The sequence below is a fragment of the Spermophilus citellus genome (genome assembly GCF_964194105.1).
Source record: "Spermophilus citellus genome assembly, chromosome: 15".
In the NCBI taxonomy this organism is placed as follows: Eukaryota; Metazoa; Chordata; class Mammalia; order Rodentia; family Sciuridae; genus Spermophilus; species Spermophilus citellus.
This window is the reverse complement of record NC_138195.1, coordinates 70598426-70618006: the sequence shown is the minus strand read 5'-3', so window position 1 is coordinate 70618006 and position 19581 is coordinate 70598426. Positions and strand designations below refer to the sequence as shown.

At 46.9% G+C, this 19581-nt stretch overlaps 1 protein-coding gene across 2 annotated transcripts; it reads right to left on the bottom strand.

Moving 5' to 3' along the window:
- Positions 1-230: 230 nt before the first annotated feature.
- Positions 231-4700, bottom strand: KAZALD1 (Kazal type serine peptidase inhibitor domain 1). 2 transcript variants are annotated; one of them, XM_081267704.1, is made up of 5 exons: positions 4508-4700; positions 3543-4092; positions 2185-2345; positions 1957-2104; positions 231-1758 (listed from the first exon to the last, which is right to left on the bottom strand). In XM_081267704.1, the coding sequence occupies exons 2-5, from the start codon at positions 4069-4071 to the stop codon at positions 1667-1669; spliced, it is 930 nt and encodes a 309-aa protein (XP_081123830.1). In that variant the 5' UTR covers positions 4072-4092; positions 4508-4700; the 3' UTR covers positions 231-1666. The 2 variants fall into 2 exon arrangements, with proteins under 2 accessions (XP_081123830.1, XP_081123831.1); XM_081267705.1 differs by having other exon boundaries at positions 3543-4089.
- Between the last annotated feature and the right edge of the window lie 14881 nt (positions 4701-19581).

The following is a 19581-nucleotide window of genomic DNA, read 5'->3' as shown; positions in this document are numbered from 1 at the left end:
CTCTTACAGTGAGGAGCCGACCTTCCTCTGGTCCCCACATAGAATGAGCGCTTTCCCCCCACCCCTCACAACCGGACTCCTGCTTTGTAGTTGCCTCGGAATTCGCCCCAAGTACCCAGCCCCTCCCTTACCCCGTGTGGTCCTGAGAGACTCCAGGAGCTGCCAGGCTCCAGCAAAGATTCAGAAATAAAAACCATTTTCTAACTTGGGGGCCCACAACAAGGCGGAGGCAGAAGAAAGAGTAGAGGGTAGACGTGGAAAGGTAGCCAAGCCCTGGGGCTGGGGTTCTGGATCAAGCCTCTCCCTAGAGACAAGGCTCCCTGCTCCCTGCGATGGGCCCCAGAGACGCTGAGCCAAAAGTGGTCCCTCCCGTTGTGGCGCCAGCTAGGGCGTAGCCGGAAGCTTAGAGGCCCTCCCCATCCACACACACAAAGCATCTTGTCTTTACTGAGTTAAGCTTCCATTCCCTACTTCAATCATTCAATAACTTCCCCAGTGTCCCTGGGGTATGTGAGGAGAATGTGAGCAAGAGATTTGGGAAGTCAGAGTGCAGTTCTGTGACAGATTTGAAGTCAGATAGGTTGTAATTGGGGCAGTTAGAAATAGGCTTACCATGGCTCTGAGTTCAGCAGTAAAATGGATAGATTCCTGTGGAAGCTGGTGGCCCCACTTCTCCTCTCCTCTGTCTAGTTTATGCTTTCATATTGGGGTCCCACCCGCATAGACCTGGTTCCCCACTCTGCCAGAGAGGAAACCAGAGTAAGATGAACAGAAGAACAAATAACCTATTTCTACACCAGCCCCAATGAAGGGATATCCTCCCACTAACCAGAAGCTTCAGGTTCCTTCCCTAGAGGACAGGGTAGGCCAGAGCTCAAGCTTTCTCTCATCTGGCAGGCATGTGCTTAGAGAGCAGGATACACAGCTCTGGAAGCCAGAGTCCCATTAGCATGAAAGGCCTCCCAGGGGTATCTGGTCTTCAAGTGCACATCTGCAAAAACTGTCTGTAGCTGTGTACTTTGGTTTATAAATCTTTATTGTTGCCTATTGTGCCTAATCCTGTGCTAGGTAGGCTTTGTCCACAACAGAATATACAAGATTTGGAGCTGGCCCTACCCCTTTTACTGCACTGAACTAAACCATGTTTGTGTGCTCTCTTGTACAACAGATGGTGAACAACAAAAAAGAACTACAGTTAATATCTGGGTGAGAGGGAAAACTTCTGGAATGTGAGGGTTTTGTTTTGTTTTGGTACCAGGGGTTGAACCCAGGGGTACTTAACCACTGAGTCAGAGCCTTGCTAAGTTGCTAGGGCTGTCTTTGAACTTGTGATCCTTCTGCTCAGATTCCCTATTGGCTGGGATTATAGGTATGCACCACCATGTCTGGATGGAATATGAGTTTTGAGGGAGAATAAATTGAGGCTAGGCAAAGGTTGGGAACACGGAAAACAACTGCAGGAACCAGGGTCTGTGGGAAAAGGCAGTTAGGAGAAACTGGCTTAGCAGGGATGGAGGGAAGTCTGGTGGAAAGAGGATTCTGGTATCTGCAGCTATTTCATGTATGCTCTCTGCTCGCTCGCCCTTTTCAGGTCTCTTCCAGGTCTTCTCAAGCAGGAATGAATACTATACCCACTCATCCACCCCCATAGGCCAGAGCTCTGGACCTAGTAGTAATCCTCATTCTCTTCACTCTCAGCCACCTCTGGAGCCAGGTTCAGTGATCGCAGCTGGGGAATGCCTGTAGAGTTCAGCTGATCTGCAAACACACATGTGGACAAAGGAGAGAGAACAGGGGAGAGGCTGCTGATGCACAAAGATCAGTCTATGGGAAGACCATGCTTGTGTGCACCCACATAAACATACACATGTGGATTATTATACACATTTGAGGGTCCTAATCCAACACCATTCAACCGTCAGAGCTCAGCCTCCCACAGCCACCCGCCCTCCATACCTGGTGTGAGCACTGTCAGGGTAGCAGGAGCCTCAACCTCACCCAGGGCATTTCGGGCAAGGCAGCGATAGGTACCCTCATCACTGGGACGCACAGCTTGGATCTGCAGCCAGCTGGTCACCTCAAATCTCTGCGGTCCACCCCTAAACTAGAGCAGAGGCAAAGTCAGCAAGGTCATTCTAGAGAGGTCTAGGATGCTTGAGGGAAACCTCTGCTCCCTGCCCCTACCTGTACAGAGATGTGGGGGTCATCGCCTGGCAGCTGGATGTCCAAGCCGTCCTTCCTCCACTCAATGGAGGCCATGGGATAGGCAAACACCTCACAGCCAAAGATCACATCCTGCCCCGTCACATTCCAAATGTCATATGGCTGCAACACGATCTGAGGCTCTAGGGGGTGAAGGTGGGAGGCCTGAGAACAGGATGGTGTATCTTGCCCAGCAAGGACACAATATACCAATTCTTGTGGACATGTATTTTAAGGAACACAATATATGCTGAACCAAATACACGTCCACAAATAAAACATGGCATGTATACACAGATACATACAAATGTAGATACAGGTACATATGAGGGTGCAGATGCAGAATAAAGATGGACATGCACACATATACACACAGAGCACTGTACAAATTGCACAAACAAGTACACAGACCTACATCTTGGCTTTCAGGCACTCAGTCCAGGACTACTCCCTAGTCCTCATTGCACTCTGCTGGGCCCCTTTCCTACTGTGCTTGTAACTAATACCACCCTCTCCCCTTCCCTCTCTTGTAACCAGTCCCTTCTCAAAGGCCTGAAGAGCAACCCTCCCTCCATCTGGGAAGGGGGACTAAAGGGGGAAGAGGACCAGCGGGGAACCTGGGCTAATGTGGGAGAACCTGAAACCAAGCAGCCTCCTGGAGGCTGAGGAAATTGTTGGGACCCCCCCACTATTGTGTTTGTTTTGCCAGCAGCCCAGCCAAGCCAGAACCAGTAGTGGCTTAGGAAGCGAAAGTTGCTGAAGCCGCCTAAGAAAACTAAAAGCTTGAATGGCCCCAGTCCCCAGGGTGACTAGAGGGAAAGCTGAGAAATGATTCCCCACCCCCCTTCATTAATCCCTATTCGCAGGAGAAAGGAAAGAGGCAGGGAGTTTGGTTAACAGAGTGCTTTAAGATTCTTCCCAAAGAAATTCCGGTACTGCGTACCCACCCCCTCAAAAAACAAAACAAAACAATAACAAATAAGAACAAAGAAACTGATCGAATCTCTGTTTAGCTGTCTAAGCTCCAGAGGCCTAGGAAAAGTCTGGGGGTCTTTTTAATTTTGAACCAGTTATTGACTACGTGCTTCCTCCCTCCCTGCCGGTTGGGTCTGAGGATTTCAGGCAGCTCAGTATGCAAAGCTGCCAACAAAGCTCAGGACCCGCACCTTAAGGCAACCGCCTGAAGCCCGGTTACCAGAGCAGGGTCTAACACTAGACTGGGGGCCTCCTGGGCCTCATCTTTTTCTCCCCACCGGCCAGAGACCAATGCCGTCGGGGCTCGGGAAGCAGTGCCTGGAAGAATTCCCAATCCCGGGGATAGGGTCCTGGGCCGTGCGTACCGGCTTCGCAGGGCCCTGGATGCGCCACAGTGAGGTTAGTGTCGGGCCGAGCGCGGGCTGCCTCCTGCAGGCGGCAGATCTGGGCGTAGGTACGGCCGTCGGAACCGCAGAGCGGGCGTTGCGAGCGACAGGCACAGAGCGGCTCCGGCACCTCTCCATGGCTCAGGTCGCCGCCTGTGTCCAGCCGGCACTCAAGCTGTTCGCCGCAGCGCCCATAGAAATGAGCACTGGGGTCCAGGTCGCAGAGCTGGCCCTCGAGGTTGGCGCATTCCCAACAGCAGCCGCACGCGTCGTGCACCCTGCCCGCCAGGCAGCCCCGAGGCGTGACGCATTCTTCTAGCCGGCAGGGAGCGCAGCCCTCGCCCTCCGCTAGCAACCGCAGCCAGCCGCGCCGCAGGTAATCCGGGCCTGGGGACGGCCTTGCGCTGATCGGTGGTGGCATCCACCCCACCAGCAGTAGCAGTAGAAGGGGCAGCGCCAAGGCAACTGCAGCATGCTTAGCTGGAAGCCCTGTGAGCACTCGGGGCATCAGAGCGTTGGTGGCACCCTGCTAGAGAGGAAAGCTAGGTCAAGAAGTTGGAAACAATGCCTATGCGTAAAGACTAGCCTCACTGTTCCTTATACCAAAGCTTGATCCTAGCAATATCCTTTTCCCTGCTACCTTGGAGTTCCCTAACAGATGTCTAATAATCCCTAGCGGTTATCCAGTTATGCCGGTTGCAATTGATCGGGTTGCTCTTGGGGCCTGGGGAATCAGGAAAGGAGAGATGATGGGAGATAAAAGGGCTCACATGCGCGCACACACCCACAAACACCACCAGCACCACTTCCATATACCACCCAACTCTGCAGCTCCTTGTTCCAGAAATGGATGAGAACGGCCAGCTCCAGATGTAAGAAGCTATTAAAGGGGTTGGGAAGGGGAGGGATGCCCCTCGCGTGTGGCCAGGGGCTAAGGGACTCACCTATTGTCCCGGACTAGGCCCTCAGGAGCAGCTTGGTGAATCCAGTCGGAAAGAGCAGGAGGTGGAAACAGTAGAGGTGCACAGTCCGCTGGGCCCACCTGCCACCTCTGCTCCCGCCTGAAGCCAGAAGATTTCCGAGAGCCCAAGGGCTTGGATTCGAAAAGCAGCTCCTCCACCCCTTTTCCCCGCCCCTCGATGTCGCGTACCCTCCTTCCCCCTGATTCTGAAGCTGCCAATTTTATGCAGCCGCACGGGACCGTCCCGGGCCATTTCCTTCCAGCCTGGTCCAAAGCCACAAAGAGAGAGCAGAAGAGCTGTAACTAGACACCGAAGCTGGAAAGAAGGAAGAGTGTGAGAGCTGGAGACTGGGAGTGGGGGTAGAAGGATGGATGGGAAGTTCAAAGTTTGGCTTAACGTCTTGGTCCTGTCCCATCTGAGTTTACAGTCCCAGGGGGTGGTTAGAGCAGCTGCTCTGGTGCCAAGGCATTTCACGTCGATGTCTGGGTGCACCTAGAAGGCAGGGTAAGCCAACATCGTCTCCCCGCAGCCTTGGGCTGGCTTTCCCGGAGGTGGTCGTAGCGTAGCCTTGCCTACCCAGTTTCTGCACTCAGGCACGGACCGCTCTTGGCGTTTACTTTTGACTTCCTACAACTGGCCTCCTCCCTACCCACTTCCGGCAGGTGCTTCAGTCCAGGGATGAGAGGGGTGATTAGAGGTCGGAGCTAACTAGCTGCTGCGGGGAGAGGCGGGCTGGGCGCCTCCCCAGCGGGTGTAGCTCCCAGTCCGGATTACGGGTTATCGTTGCGAGACTGGCCCACAGGCACTGAGTCTCGCGGCCGCCACCAGCGCCACCGTGGCACTTTGGGCTGGGGGCGGGGAAGAGAGCACCCTTGGAAGCCCGCCCACCCCACGCAGGTCAGCCAGACCCCGCCCCTGCCTACACCGAGAGGCTTTCTGAAGCCTCGCGGCAGTAAAGTTTATAGGGTCGGAAATCGCGGTTTGCTGCCAGGGAAGGGGCGGCATCTAGTCAGGATCAGCCCCGCAGGCCAGGCCGCCACAGCCTTTGCCTCGCAGCAGCGGGGGTCCACCCAGCGGATCTGCCGCGCAGGCGCTGTGCGCCCCGGAGTGAGCCTTGGAGGAAACCCAAGTTCTCTGCCTTCGAGAGATCATCTGAACTCGACCACGCCTTTCTCTTAGGGGGCTCCCAAGCCGTGCAAACGATTATTAGATATTCTGACGAGGTGTAATATCGAGAAGTACACCGCCAACAGGGTCTCAAACTCTTAGAGGGACGAAAAGCGAACTTCTCGCGAGGTTTAGGAACTGTCGCGAGAATCAGGACGGTAAATTTAGCAATTCCAAACAGGAAAAGCCCGCGGGTTTTAAAGTGAAAGAGAATGGGCGGCGCCATCTATCACTGATAATTGTAGGTTATTCCTTGTACTTGGCCTGGAAGGCAATTGAAGTATTGATATGGGGGCAGAAGCGAACTGCAAAGAATCGCTAGAAAAGGCGACAGAAGGGGTCCTGCGTAGCCGACTGTAGCCGCATAAGGGGAGGTCCCGACTTATGCCCGACCAAACACCTTAGGGGCGGAGATAGTTGCCCCGGATACAGAGCAGAAGCACTCTAGGATCTCTGAATGAATTGCTATAGGGTTGGGGCTAACGTCAAAACAACAAATTTCATGAATCCAGAAACTCTTATCCCATTTTATCGTAGCAGTGTTTGCTCCAGTCTAAGTCTCTAGTAATAGGGATCGTGCCTAACACACCACTGCATCATGAGAAACTAGCAGCATGATAAATTCTCAGCAAATATTTGTGGATTAAGAGTGAAAGACTTCCTGAATGTTAAAATCAAGTTTAACCTGGATTTTCTGAGTCGCTGATGAAAGTCTAGATCTACAGGGAACGAGCGCCCTCTGGTGGGTTTTAAGCTCATGACAAGAATATGAAGGTTCATAAGGCAGGCAACAAAGATGTTGACTGTATAGTGGGACCGCTTTAAGAGTCACTCCTGTAATTTTAGCCACTCAGAAGGCTGAGGCAGGATAATCGCAAATTCGAGGCCAGCCTCGGCAACTTTGCGAGACCCGGTCTCAAAGTAAGTAAAAATTGTTGGTGCTCAGAGAAATGCAAATCAAAACCACCCTAAGATACCATCTCACTCCAGTAAGATTGGCAGCCATTAAGAAGTCCAACAACAACAAGTGCTGGCGAGGATGCGGGAAAATGGGTACACTTGTTCATTGTTGGTGGGACTGCAAAATGGTGCAGCCAATTTGGAAAGCAGTATGGAGATTTCTTGGAAAGCTGGGAATGGAACCACCATTTGACCCAGCTATTCCCCTTCTCGGTCTATTCCCTAAAGACCTAACAAGAGCATGCTACAGGGACACTGCTATATCGATGTTCATAGCAGCACAATTCACGATAGCAAGATTGTGGAACCAACCTAGAAGCCCTTCAATAGATGAATGGATTAAAAAATGTGGCATTTATACACAATGGAGTATTACTCTGCAATAAGAAATGACAAAATCATAGAATTTGGAGGGAAATGGATGGCATTAGAGCAGATTATGCTAAGTGAAGCTAGCCAATCCTTAAAAAACAAATGTCAAATGTCTTCTTTGATATAAGGGGAGTAACCAAGGACAGGATAGAGACGAAGAGCTGGAGAAGAAGAATAACATTAAACAGGGATGATAGGCGGGAGGGAAAGTGAGAGTTAAGGGAAATTGCATGGAATTGGAAAGTGAGCCTCAGGGTTATACACAATTACATATAAGAGGAAAGGAGGAGTAGGAGAAAAATTATATAAGTGGAAGAAACGATTTATAGTAGAGGGGATGGAGAGAGAGAAGGGGAGGGGAGGGGAGGGGAGGGGTGAGGGGACAGTGGAGAATGGGATAGACAGCAGAATACATCAGTCACTAGAAAGGCAATTTGTAAATCAATGGAAATGTAACTGATGTGACACAGCAATCTGTATACGGGGTAAAAATGGGAGTTCATAACCCACTTGAATCAATCTGTGAAATATGGTATATTAAGAACTATGTAATGTTTTGAACAACCAACAATAAAATAAAAAAAAATTGCTGGTGCATTTAATTCACTGGTAGAGCACCCTAGGTCAATCCCCAGAAATGAAACAAAGTAAAAATATTTTAGAAGAAAGTTGTTCGAATGGGTTACCAGATCTTCAGCATTTGGTATTTTATCCATTAAGGCTCCAAAACATTCAGTAACATCTGCTCCAAAACAATAATACCTTTGTACATCGTAAATAGTCAAAGATTTTTTCATATTCATACTTTGGAACTGTTGACGGTCCAGGTTATTGCTGTTGGGCCAGAAGAAAAGAATTCTCTACACGATATGAGCACTGCAATGAGAGAAGCCAGGTGGCAGCATCTTTTGCGTTTACATGAGGGAGGCCAGATTCAGATGAACAAAGTGAAGTTAAAATTTGTTGAGTAGATGCTCTTGCTTCATCTCCCCACTTTCCTGCAGATGCTTGTGCTTAAAAAGGAATGAGGCATAGATTGTAGTTTGCTTTCCATTTGAATCATAGCTAGGAATCAGATTATCATATTTTCACTTTCAATGACTGACCCATGAAATAAATATAATAAAAAGGGCTATAGATAATTGAACAACATAAGATGAAACAACAATAAGAGTCAGTCTATAACTTGGTAAGAAATGGAGGACCCACACATTCTAACCTTTACTTTATGAACTCTTTTTTAACATAGTTGGTAAAGTAGTGGAGTTGCAACTGAGGAAGAAGTGAAATGAATGGTCCTTAGATATAGATACAGAGGAACTGTGCTTCCCATGAATATTTGAATCAGATAAATAAAAAAGGACTCAACATAGACAATTAAGATGAAATATTTTGTAGCTACCTACTATGACAAATAGGTGAACTCAGAGTGAGAAATATGTATCGGAAAACAAGATTAAGAGAATCATATGGATCTGTTACATATCACAGTTACATATAACTGTGAAATATATGTAGTGTATATCATCAATAAACACTAAATTTGGGAATGAGGCTGCAAAATAAAGTTGAGTGTAAGGCTCACTACCATTTATTTTGCAAAATTTTTCATAATAAAAAAGCAGAGGCTACATTTTTAGGTAAATTAGAATGTTGAGATAAATAGCATAGAAAGTTGGGATAGCAAAATAGGAAGTAAACATTATAATTCAATTAAAAGTAATGTTACAAAATGAAGGCTAGAATGGCCAGGATCTGACTCTGGAATACCTAGGCATTAAGGCAAGTTGAATGAACATTAAGACATCTAGACAGAAATCAGGCTAATAATTACTTCAGTTTACCTTTCTTCCTGAAAAAAAGGAACTTATACCTCCCCATATCCTATCAGTAGGATCTCATCCATCTTTGAGATGGAGATCATGGCTCCATCCAACCTGATAACCAATTTTTTTAGTTTATTTTTTAGTTTTAGGCGGACACAATATCTTTATTTTATTTTTATGTGGTGCTGAGGATTGAACCCAGTGCCCCATGCACGCTAAGCGAGCACTCTACCACTAAGCCACAACCCCACAACCCCAGCCCCTTGATAACCAATTTTTATAAGGATAAACTTAGAAGGGATGTATAGAGCATTCTACATTTCTTCTCTTTTTTTGTTTTTTAACTTTTCTCATCAGGAAGTATAACAGACAAGCAGAAATAAGCACAAAATAGAGACATATATTTTATTTAATTAGTACAAAATGAACAATCATGGGATCCTTATTCAAGTTAAGAAATAATAGATTGCTAACACTTCCTGAAGCCTCCACCCTGTCATCTCCATCATTATCTCTCCTTTTCTCCCTAGAAAACAGATAGCCTCCTTCCTTCCTTCCCTCCTTGCTTCCTTCTTTCCTTCATCTATCTGTCTGTCTGTCTATCTATTTATCTATCTATCTATCATCTTATATCTCTCTCAATACCAGGGAGTGAATCCAGGGGCATTCTACCACTGAACAACATCCCCAACACTTTTTATTTGTGTGTGTGTGTGTGTGTGTATGTGTGTGTGTGTATATATATGTATATATATATACTTAAAGTATATATATATAAATATATATATATATATATATATATATATATATATATATATATATACTTAAATTTGCAGCAAGTCTCAATAAGTTGCCCATGCTGGCCTTGAATTTGACTTCTTCCTGACTCAGCCTCCTGAGTAGCTGGGATTGCAGGTGTGCATCATCATGCCCAGCTAGACAATCATTTCAAATTCTATAATTTTACCTGGTTTTAACATATAAATTGGGACATGCCTAGGAGTAAAAACTACTGCTTTGTGTGATATGTGTACTTTCAACACTAATAGATATTACCAAACCCTTTTTCCAAAGTCACTGTATCCATTTACAGTCACCAGCAGTTAATGAGAGTTCCCCAAAGTGCCTGATCACTGTTAACATTTGGTATTGTCAGTCTTCTTAATTTTAGGCATAAAATGCGTAGTTCTTGGAGGGAAGTGGATATGGGGGTAGGAATGAATTGAAATTATTACTATATACACACACACATACATATATACATATCAGACATATATATACACATACTGGACATATGATTAGCAACCAGTATAACTCTATATCATGTACAACCAGAAGAATGAGAAGTTATATATACCCCATCTATATATGATGTGTCAAAATTCATTCTACTGTCATGTATAACTAGAACAAATAAAGATGGCTGGTTCTGAAAAGATTTACTCCCTTGGATTAAAAAAGAATTAATCATGAAATAATTTTAGTTTAACTTGTATAGAAGTTGCAAAAATAAGAGAAAGTTCCCATATACCCTTTATCCTGCCTAGCCAATAATAACATTTTGTATAACCATAGCATAATTATCAAAACCAGGGAGTTGACATTACTAAAATACTATTAACTTAACTATGGACCTTATTAAGATTTCACTAGGTCACTTTTGGTTTTGCTTTCCTCTGGTACTGGGAATTAAATCCAAGGCCTTACACATGCTAGGTAAGCACTCTACCACTGAGCTCTATCTCTAGTCCTTTTTAATTTTATTTTTCAGACAGGGTCTTGCTAAGTAGTCCAGGCTGGACTCAAACTTGTGATCCTCTTGCCACAGTTCCCAGAGTAGCTGGGGTTACAGGCCTGTGCCACTAGGCTTGGCTAGATTTCACCAGTTTTTACATTACATTTTTACATAGACAGTGTATGTCTATGTAGTTCAGTTTTATGACAGGTATAACTATGGATTGAATAAATGATCATTTTTGGTGTGACAGACTAAAGCTGATGTCAACAGAAAGGCTAGTAGAATCAGCAATACTAAATATAATGTCATTTAATATATGGTTCCTTTTAAAATTATTATTATCAAAGGTCAATGATGGAAAGGCTGCAAGTTGTTGTAGCTAACCACATACATTTGCATACTATGAATTTACCTGTTGGGGAAACTGGGCAAAGGTATAATTCCAATTCTAGCACTATTAGTCAAAGTCAAAGTCCTTTTTTTTTGTACCTAGATCCCAGGAGTGCACTACCACTGAGCTCTATCTCCAGTCCTTTTTAATTTTATTCTTGAGTCAGGGTCTCACTCAGTTTCCCCTACTGGCCTTGAACTTGTGATCCTTCCCACTTAGGCTGCCTAGCCAATTGTTGGGATTCCAGGCATGCGCTACCACATCCACTTTTCACTGTGGCATACTCAGAAAAAAAGATCTTGTCTCACCTTACATACACTTTTTACTTAAAGACCGTTTTCTTTTGGTGAGGCCAATTAGATAACTTTCTATTGACACCTCTACAGGATCTCATATTCCTTCCACTAGATTCTCAGATTTTTATTTCCTGCCCAGATCTTTCCCCCAAACATCACTCTAAAATATCCAAACTAATTAATCCACTTCTGATATTTTCTTCTCCATCCAGGAAAGAAGACCATAAAAGGCTGCAGCCTGCATCATACTTTTGGCTCCAGAAAAAGCATCAATATATGAAATCTCAGAGAAATCTTCTGATGACTCTGCTTAGGTGAGACATTCAGTAGAAATTAATTATTTGGCCAAGGAGTAGTCACCTTGGACCACGACACCTACTTACCATCAGCTCACACAGAAGTATGCTTGCAGACAGTTCCCATGCAATCACAATCTCATGGATTTCTGCCTGAGGGAGATCTCTGGCCCCTAGAGTAAGCTCTTGGCTGTCATGCAGAGCAGACTAGAAATGCCACTAACTCAGGAGCAAGTCTCATCCAATGAGGCCAAAGTGCTTCAGGGTTGGCATCAAGAAAAGATAAGAAGGGGCTATGGTTGTGGCTCAGTGGTAGAGCACTTGCCTAGCAAGTGTGAGGCACTGGGTGTTCAATCCACTGTACCATGTAAAAAATGAATAAATAAAATAAAGGAGGCTGGGGTTGTGGCTCAGTGGTAGAGTGCTCATCTAGCATATGCGAGGCCCTGGGTTCGATCCTCAGCACCATATAAATTAATAGAGTAAAGCTATTATGTCCAACTACAACTAAAAAACTAAATATTAAAAAAACAAAGGTATAAAATATGTTGCATCTGTTTTAAAAAAAAAAAAGATAAGAAAACTCAGTGAGAACCCCATCTCTAAATAAAATACAAAATAGGGCTGGGGATGTGGCTCAGTGGAGTGCCCCTGAGTTCAATTCCCAGTACCCCCACACACACAAAAAGAAAAGAGGGCTGGGGTTGTGGCCCAGCGGTAAAGCACTCACCTAGCATATGCGAGGCCCTGGGTTGAATCCTCAGCACCACATAAAAATAAATAAATAAAACAAAGGTATTGTGTCCAACTACAACTAAAAATAAATAAATAAATAATAAATAATAAAAAGAAAAGATAAGAAGGGCTGGAGATGTAGTTCAGCATTAAAGGGGCTTGCCTAGCATGTAGGAGGTCCTGGGTTCCATCGTCATTACCAAAAAGAAAAAGATAGACAGACAAAGGAGATGAACTGGGAGAAGGAGGTTAAGGCAAGTCAGTTCCCTGGGAGGTCAGGATGTTTGAGGGGTCTTATGAAGAACTTCCAGCTAGTGCAGATATCAGAGCTAACATCTAAGCTCTAGTGCTGTCAGATTATTTTGAAAATAAACACAAATGGGGAATTGGTTCCATCCAACAATAACCAAAGGTAAGTATTGGGTGTTGTTTTGGATAGGTGTGATCTTCTGTAAACTGCCACAGTCTGTACCTGGTCTGTTTCCATCATTTAAAATTCTTACCTGCCCCTGTAGTCTTAGAATTCATATTCCTGAATAGTTCTTCAGCTCTAATACACAATAATAATAAGAGTTACTATTTATCAAATGGCCATGCTGTGCCAGGCACCATAGCAAGCAATTTACATATGTTAGCTTGTTTCAGACTTACAAAACAAGGTAGGAGTGTTAACCTTATTAAGTGAGGTTCAGATCTCTAGACAAGTTTGTCCATTGTCACACTCATCAAGGCTTATCAACGGAGCTAAGATTTGAACCTGGAGCTGCCTAGGTTCAAGACACGATTCTAACCATGACACTATCCTGACAGTAGTATCATATCTTTGTCAGCCTAACTTCATTGCAGTTGGAGCCAAAACCATTACTCCACATTCAGTAGCCAAGCTGTAGACGTGCAGGGCAGTGTCAGTATGTGCCTGTATGGCAGAGGATTAGGAGGTGGGAAGCTTGTGTGCAATATCGTAGGTCACAGCATTTAGGAACATCTGAGGCCAAAGTGCTACAGGGTTGGCATCAACAGAAGACAAGAAACTAGGTATGGTGGCACTCACTTGTATTCCAAGCCACTCAAGCCACTGAGGAGACTAAGGCAAAAGGATCACAAGTTCAAGGCCAGCCTGGGAAGTTTAGCAAGAAGACCCTGTCTCAAAAAAAAAAAAAAAAAAAAAAAAAAGTCTGGGGATGTTTTTGCTTAGTGTAAAATGTCCCTGGGTTCAATCCCAGCCCCAAAAAGGGTGGGGGTGGGGGTGTGGGTGGGGGATGATGTAGCTCAGGGGTAAAGCCCTTGCCTAGAATGTAGGTTCTATCCCCAGAGGAGGTGGGTGGGGGAGGAGATAATAGAAATGAAGTAAGGGGTCAATTCCCTGGAAGTCTAGAATGTTTGGAAGGCCTTGGAAAGAGCCTCCAGCAGCTCCTTGCGCTGAGACAGCAGGTGGGAAGTGAGAGAAGTTGTACCTAAAGTCTGAGCTACTGAGGTTGACAGAAGTCTTCCTGGTTGTGGTGGTTGGAGTGCGTGTGGCAGGCCGGGTGGTGTTAATGGAAATCAGGTGGCCCTCTCTGGGTGGAGGCGGGCAGTAGGAGTCTGAATCAAGGGGCCTACCCCTTTTCATTCTTACTCACCTCCCTTCCTTGCTTGAGTGATCCTGGTGACCTGCCAGGTTACTTGTAGGAGGCAGCCCAACCACCTTGCAAGGGAAAATATAGTCTTTGGGCCTTCCTTAGACGCAGAAACACAGAATCTAAGGCCTTACCTAAGGCCCCGGGGCTACCATCCTGTGAATTTCTTTGAAGTGGGAAGGGAAAAGAGGAAAAGGCTTGTCCAGCGGTGCGTGGCTCCGAGGCCAAAACTGGGATCCTTAGCCAGGATCCCACATCAAAAGACCTGGAGCGCCCTCCGGTGGAGGCCAAGAGCTCCGTAGGCCGGTGGCGGAGAGGGCAGGGAGACCCACGGAAGAAGTGCCAGCCACCCTGGCGAGCTCTGTGCGCCCCCTTCCCACCTGCGCGAGGGCACCCCGCCCGGGGGAGGAAAGGCGGGAGTCCGGGGCGGGTCGGATTCCCAGCCAGCTCCCTCCTCACAGGAGGCGGCCCATTATCCGGCGTCGTTAAAGAGCAATTAGATGGAAATTAAGCCGAGAACAAGTATTGATTATCTCATTAAGGCCGGGGGAGCCCGCTCTGTCGGGGAGAGTTTACCGCCGCTCACCCCATTATCTGCAAGGTGAAAGCCTGAGGTCATCAAAATCTAGTGATGTATCGATCTTTCCCCCCATACCCAAAGCCATTCTCGCTCCGCCTCCCTAGAGTGAGTGGCTTCTAGAGAGGTGACACCAGGGGTGTGAAGAGGTAGAGAAGGGTCCTTGTCCCTACTCTGTCCTAGCACTTTCTCTTGAGTTCCCTTACTCTCTTTAGCTTCTGGTCCCAAATCCACCCCCGTATTTTCCACTAGTGCTGCCGGGGTGGAGGGAGACTGGAGACAGTTCACATAACTCCAGGGTTGGACAGAGGGACTCCCCTAGTTTTACATCCAAGGTAAAGAAACCACAGTTGAGCTTGATATCTATCTATCTATCTATCTATCTATCTATCTATCTATCTATCTAACAGGCTTTTCCTATATTGCCCAGGCTAGCCTCCAACCTGGGCTCAACCAATCTTCCTGCTTCAGCTTCCCAGTAGTTGGGACTATAGGGCAACCATGGTAAGGCCAAAGATAATGGAAAGTATTTTCTCCTATACACAGGGTATAGGACATCTCTGGGCCCCAAACACCTAACCCAAGAGGGAGGGGGAAAGACTTAGTTCTGATCACCATCATCACCAAAGAAAGGGAGATACCTGGAGCCACCCTGCAGGCTCCCCAAGGCTGACATTCAGAATTCACAAAGGGCTTTCTCTGGGTCCCAGATGGTGTGACATTTGTAGACAGATTACAGTATGTCAGAAAGGAAAGTTGTTTTCATCCTGGCTTTGCTTCTAGATGTCTGTTAAACTCAGGCAAGTCTCTTGGTGTCTCCAGGCCACAAAATCCTCAGAAGAATAGGATTGGAAGAGCCAGAAGGATCCTGAGCCCTCAGATGCCATAATCTCTCAAAGTGCCTAAGTAGTTTCCTAATGGCAGGCATTTGGGGAAGCATCTATGTGTGCCCCGGAGTCTGCCCTCCAGAACACTGTGGTCTCCAGGGGGAGAAGACATGGAACTGATAATCACAGAAATAATTATTAAGTTACAATTGTAATATGAGTAGAAGAAAGAGTGCAGGTGCTCCTAGAGTGTTGGGGCAGGGGACTTGCACAGGAAGCAGATGTTACAATAAACATACAGGGAGCAAGCCTGTTGCCTACTCATTCATTCAGCACACAATTACTAAATGCGCACCAGAGGCGTGGTGAGCAAAACCATGGTCCTCCCCCGCCCCAAAACTCCCAGCTTAGTCGGGGAGACAGACATCAATCATATAATCGCACAAATAAAGGTAAACGGCATATGGGTACATATACTAAAACCTATGCCAAGGTGTAATGAGTGGTGATAAAAGAAACTGACTTCGGGGGTGGTGCGAGGATGTCAAGAAAACATTGGTCAGCTCATGATCTAAGTTCGGAAATCCCTATATCAAGTCCGTGGGAAAGCTGGAAGAGAGAGTATCCACTGGAGATCGTGCGCCTTCTTCCCTCACACGCCAAGAACCTGCCTTGCTTTGGAGCACGCCTAGGTTGAAGACTCAGCAGGCAATCCTGACACTAGTGAGCCCATTGTTGGGTTCAATTGGGAGTCTCTGAAGAGCAGGAGGAGTGGGGCGGGAGGAGTTGGGGGCAGGCGAAAAGGAGGCGGAGTGGAAGGATAGTGGAGGCAGGTGGTGCTCTTGGACCCGCGCGGGTTGGCCTGCGCTGAGCTAGCAGCGCCGCCCCAGAATCTGGGCTCATCTCCCTGCCCCGGAGCCGGGCAACTATTAATCTTGGTTGACGGTTTCTCACATCCTAATTGGGAAGTGGGGGGAGCGGCCCAGTCCGCCCTAAAGGTAGAAGCGGCTAATGGGCCTCTTCATCACCGCCAGGAGCCGGTCCCCTGCGGAGCGCCAGGGCGCTGCAGCAGGTGAGACACAGAGCTGGCGGAAGCCCTTAATGAAGCTGTACGAGCTGGGGCGGACGTAGAGGATCTCACCGGGAGGGAGGCGGTTCCAGGTGAAAGGATGGTTCGTCCACCCCCCCCCACCCCCCGCTCAGACAGCACAACTCTGATACTCAGTTGGCCTCAATTTACCTGAGGAGGCCTTCTGGGTCTCAGTGCTGGTGGCGGGGAAAGAATGTTGAGTAGACCGTGCAGATATGGATTTTTTCAGAGGTGACAGGGATCAGTTGGGATTTGGAGAAGGATCTGAGATCCGGGTCGCCCTACAATAGCAAGGACCGGGCACTAAGTGGGCGCACCGAAACTCCGCAGAACCGGCAGGTCCCTGACTCCCTGGCTCATCTATTAAAGATGCTGAGGTGCCGAAACTGCGGCGCCAAAAACATGAAGACAAATTTTTAATCCTGAGCAAAAAGATACCAGGAGATGGGGGATGCAGAAGAAAAATGACCTGCAAGGCTTGACCCAACATGTGTTGGGGAGCGGTGTTACAAGCAAGTGTGAATTCCTGGGCCTTCAGATCCCAGTGATTCAGAGGGTCCAGTCTTTTCAGAGCCGCATCCCTAACCCCTCCATGGCTCAGTTTCCCTTCAGAGACAGGTTTGTGAGTTCCCCGGCCCTCCAACTCCCAATCTAGTATCTCTTTTATCATATGCCAGCGAGACTCATTGCAGTTAACACCCCCTCCCCCATCCTGACCCAAACTGCCCTGGATTTGGGGGCTGGGCCCACCCAGCTGAAGGCAGCCGCTCCTCGGCCCTCCCCTGGGACTCGCCTAGTGCTGGAGCCCAGGCTTCTCTGCCGGCTTTGCTGTCTCTGGCTTGCTGTCAGCCTCTCTCTCGCCCCATTCCGCATCCCGCCGCATCAGAAATATATTGTGTTCTCACCTAATCCTGTTCAATTACAGCATAATAAAACACATAATAAAAACCTAATTCATTTTTCTCCTGCGCCCCCCATCTCCCGGCATCTTCTTACTTGGGATTAAAAATTTGTCTTCATGTTTGTGGCACCGCAGTCCGGCGCCTCGCATCTTTAATGTATGAGCCAGGGAGTTAGGGACCCGCGGCAACAGCGTCTGCTAGTCACTTGAGGATACCAATGAGAATGGAGGGAAGGCTGTGGCCTTGCGAGAGGCCCCAATGGCACACACCTTCTCCCTTCTCCTGATGGGGGCGTTCAAAGGTCCCAGATTTCCAATGACTGGGAGAATAGCATCTCTTCCGTTCCACAGATCCCGTGTGGCCTCCACGAGGCGCAGCCTGGAACCGCTCTGTGGATCAGGTTGGCCAAGGAAACTAGGTCTACCTGGTGCAACCCAGAGGGATACGCAGATTAGGGGCCTCCTTTGCTTCTGACCGCCTGAGCTGGCCTGGCCAGTGAAGCTCTGATTTCTAAATCTCCATCACCATTCCAACCACCATGCAAGTCTCTGGGGGCTCCCTAATACCTTCTGTTCACATTGTGAGCAACTCTGAATCACTGAAATAAGGTTAGAAGTTCCCAAAAGGAATTAGGAATCCAGTAAAAGGCTGGGGGTGTACAGTGCTTGCCTAGCTCGCAGTGAGGCCCTGAGTTCATCCCCAGCACTACAAAATGAAAAGAAGAATCCAGTAAAAGAAAATCTCCTACCGAGGCTCGGTATGCTGTGAGTTTACAGATCTGAGACCTAAATACAACCCCAATGATATTATTTCATTCTTTCATTTCTTCCTTCATTCATTTACAACAGAAGTTCCCAATTTTTTTACATTCATGGAACACTTAGTTTCTTGGTATTTTTTCCCTCTCCACAGCATCCTAGGTCAAAAGAAATATTTAACTGGGTGTGGTAGCACACCTATATTTCCAGCTACTGAAGAGACTGAGACAGGAGGACTGCTTGAACCCTGGAAAACAGCAAGTGAGATGCCATCTCAAAAAGGAAAAAAAAAAATAGGGGATGGGGTTGTGGCTCAGCGTAGAGCACTCACCTAGCAAGAGTGAAGTGAGGCCCCAAGAAGCTGCAAAATAGAGGGTGAATCAGCCCCACAGGGAATTGCCAAAGGAAATTTGCCAAAGGAAAAAGGATTGGCACATGCAAGAAAACAGATAAACTGGCTGGGAGAGAGTGGCTCTTGTTACACGTACTATACACTTCATGCTGTCTTCTGGAGAGACGTAAGAGGGAGGGTCATCCTCCTCTTGGCTGTCATATCTTGAGACAAGTTTTACATTGCTCAGGGGACTTTTCAAGCCAAGATCCCCATAAGATTCTTATATACCTCTGGGAGGAGAGTCATGCTCCTCTACCCTCCAGGCTGAAAACCACTAAAGGTCTAAGCCATTGTTTCTCTTGTGGATGTGTCATGTTTTTTAGGTTTGTTGAAATGCCTTAGTGATCTTAACCTAGGATAAACATAGGAGTGGGGTTTAGGGTACTTTGGGATTCCACATTCATTTATTCAACAAACAAATATTGAGTATTTACTGTAGATCAGGCACTATTGTAGATGCTGGGACATATAAAAGTGAAGATATAAGCTGTAGTTTCATGTGGGTTTTAAGTTTTTTTAATATAAATTTATTTATTAGTTTTTTTCCGGTGGACACAACATCTTTATTTTTTATTTTTATGTGGTGCTGAGGATCGAACCCAGTGCCCTGCACATGCCAGGTGAGCGCACTACCACTTGAGCCACATCCCCAGCCCTGTGGGTTTTAAGTTTGCAAGATGAAAAAATTCTGGAATCTCAGGACAATGTGAACATATGCTTAACACTACTGAACTGTACACTTAAAGTGATTAAGATGGATATGTGTGTGTGTGTGTGTGTGTGTGTGTGTGTGTGTATTTGGAGGGTAACAGGGATTGACCCAGGGGCACTCAACTACTGAGCTACTCCCCAACTCCACCCTGCCCTTTTTTAAAAATATTGAGACAGGGTCTTGTTAAGTTGCTTAGGGCCTCATTAAGTAGCTGAGGCTGACTTTGAACTTGCTATCCTTCTGTCTCAGCCTCCTGAGCCACTGGGTTTACAGGCATGTGCCACCACACCTGGCCAGGATGGTAATTCTTAGGTTTATATGTTTGAATCAGAGTTAAAAAAAAAAAAAAGTGAGGCCTGAGGCTACAACTCAATAGTAGCATGCTTGCCTGGCATAAGT

Bases quoted from the DNA above. Each gene is read 5' to 3' on its own strand.
- KAZALD1 (XM_081267704.1), bottom strand. From the start codon at position 4,071: ATGCCCCGAGTGCTCACAGGGCTTCCAGCTAAGCATGCTGCAGTTGCC. The intron at 2,346-3,542 runs GTACGCACGGCC...TTCACCCCCTAG, and splicing joins TCCAGGGCCCTGCGAAGCCG to AGCCTCAGATCGTGTTGCAG. The intron at 2,105-2,184 runs GTAGGGGCAGGG...CCTCTGCTCTAG, and splicing joins ACCCCCACATCTCTGTACAG to TTTAGGGGTGGACCGCAGAG.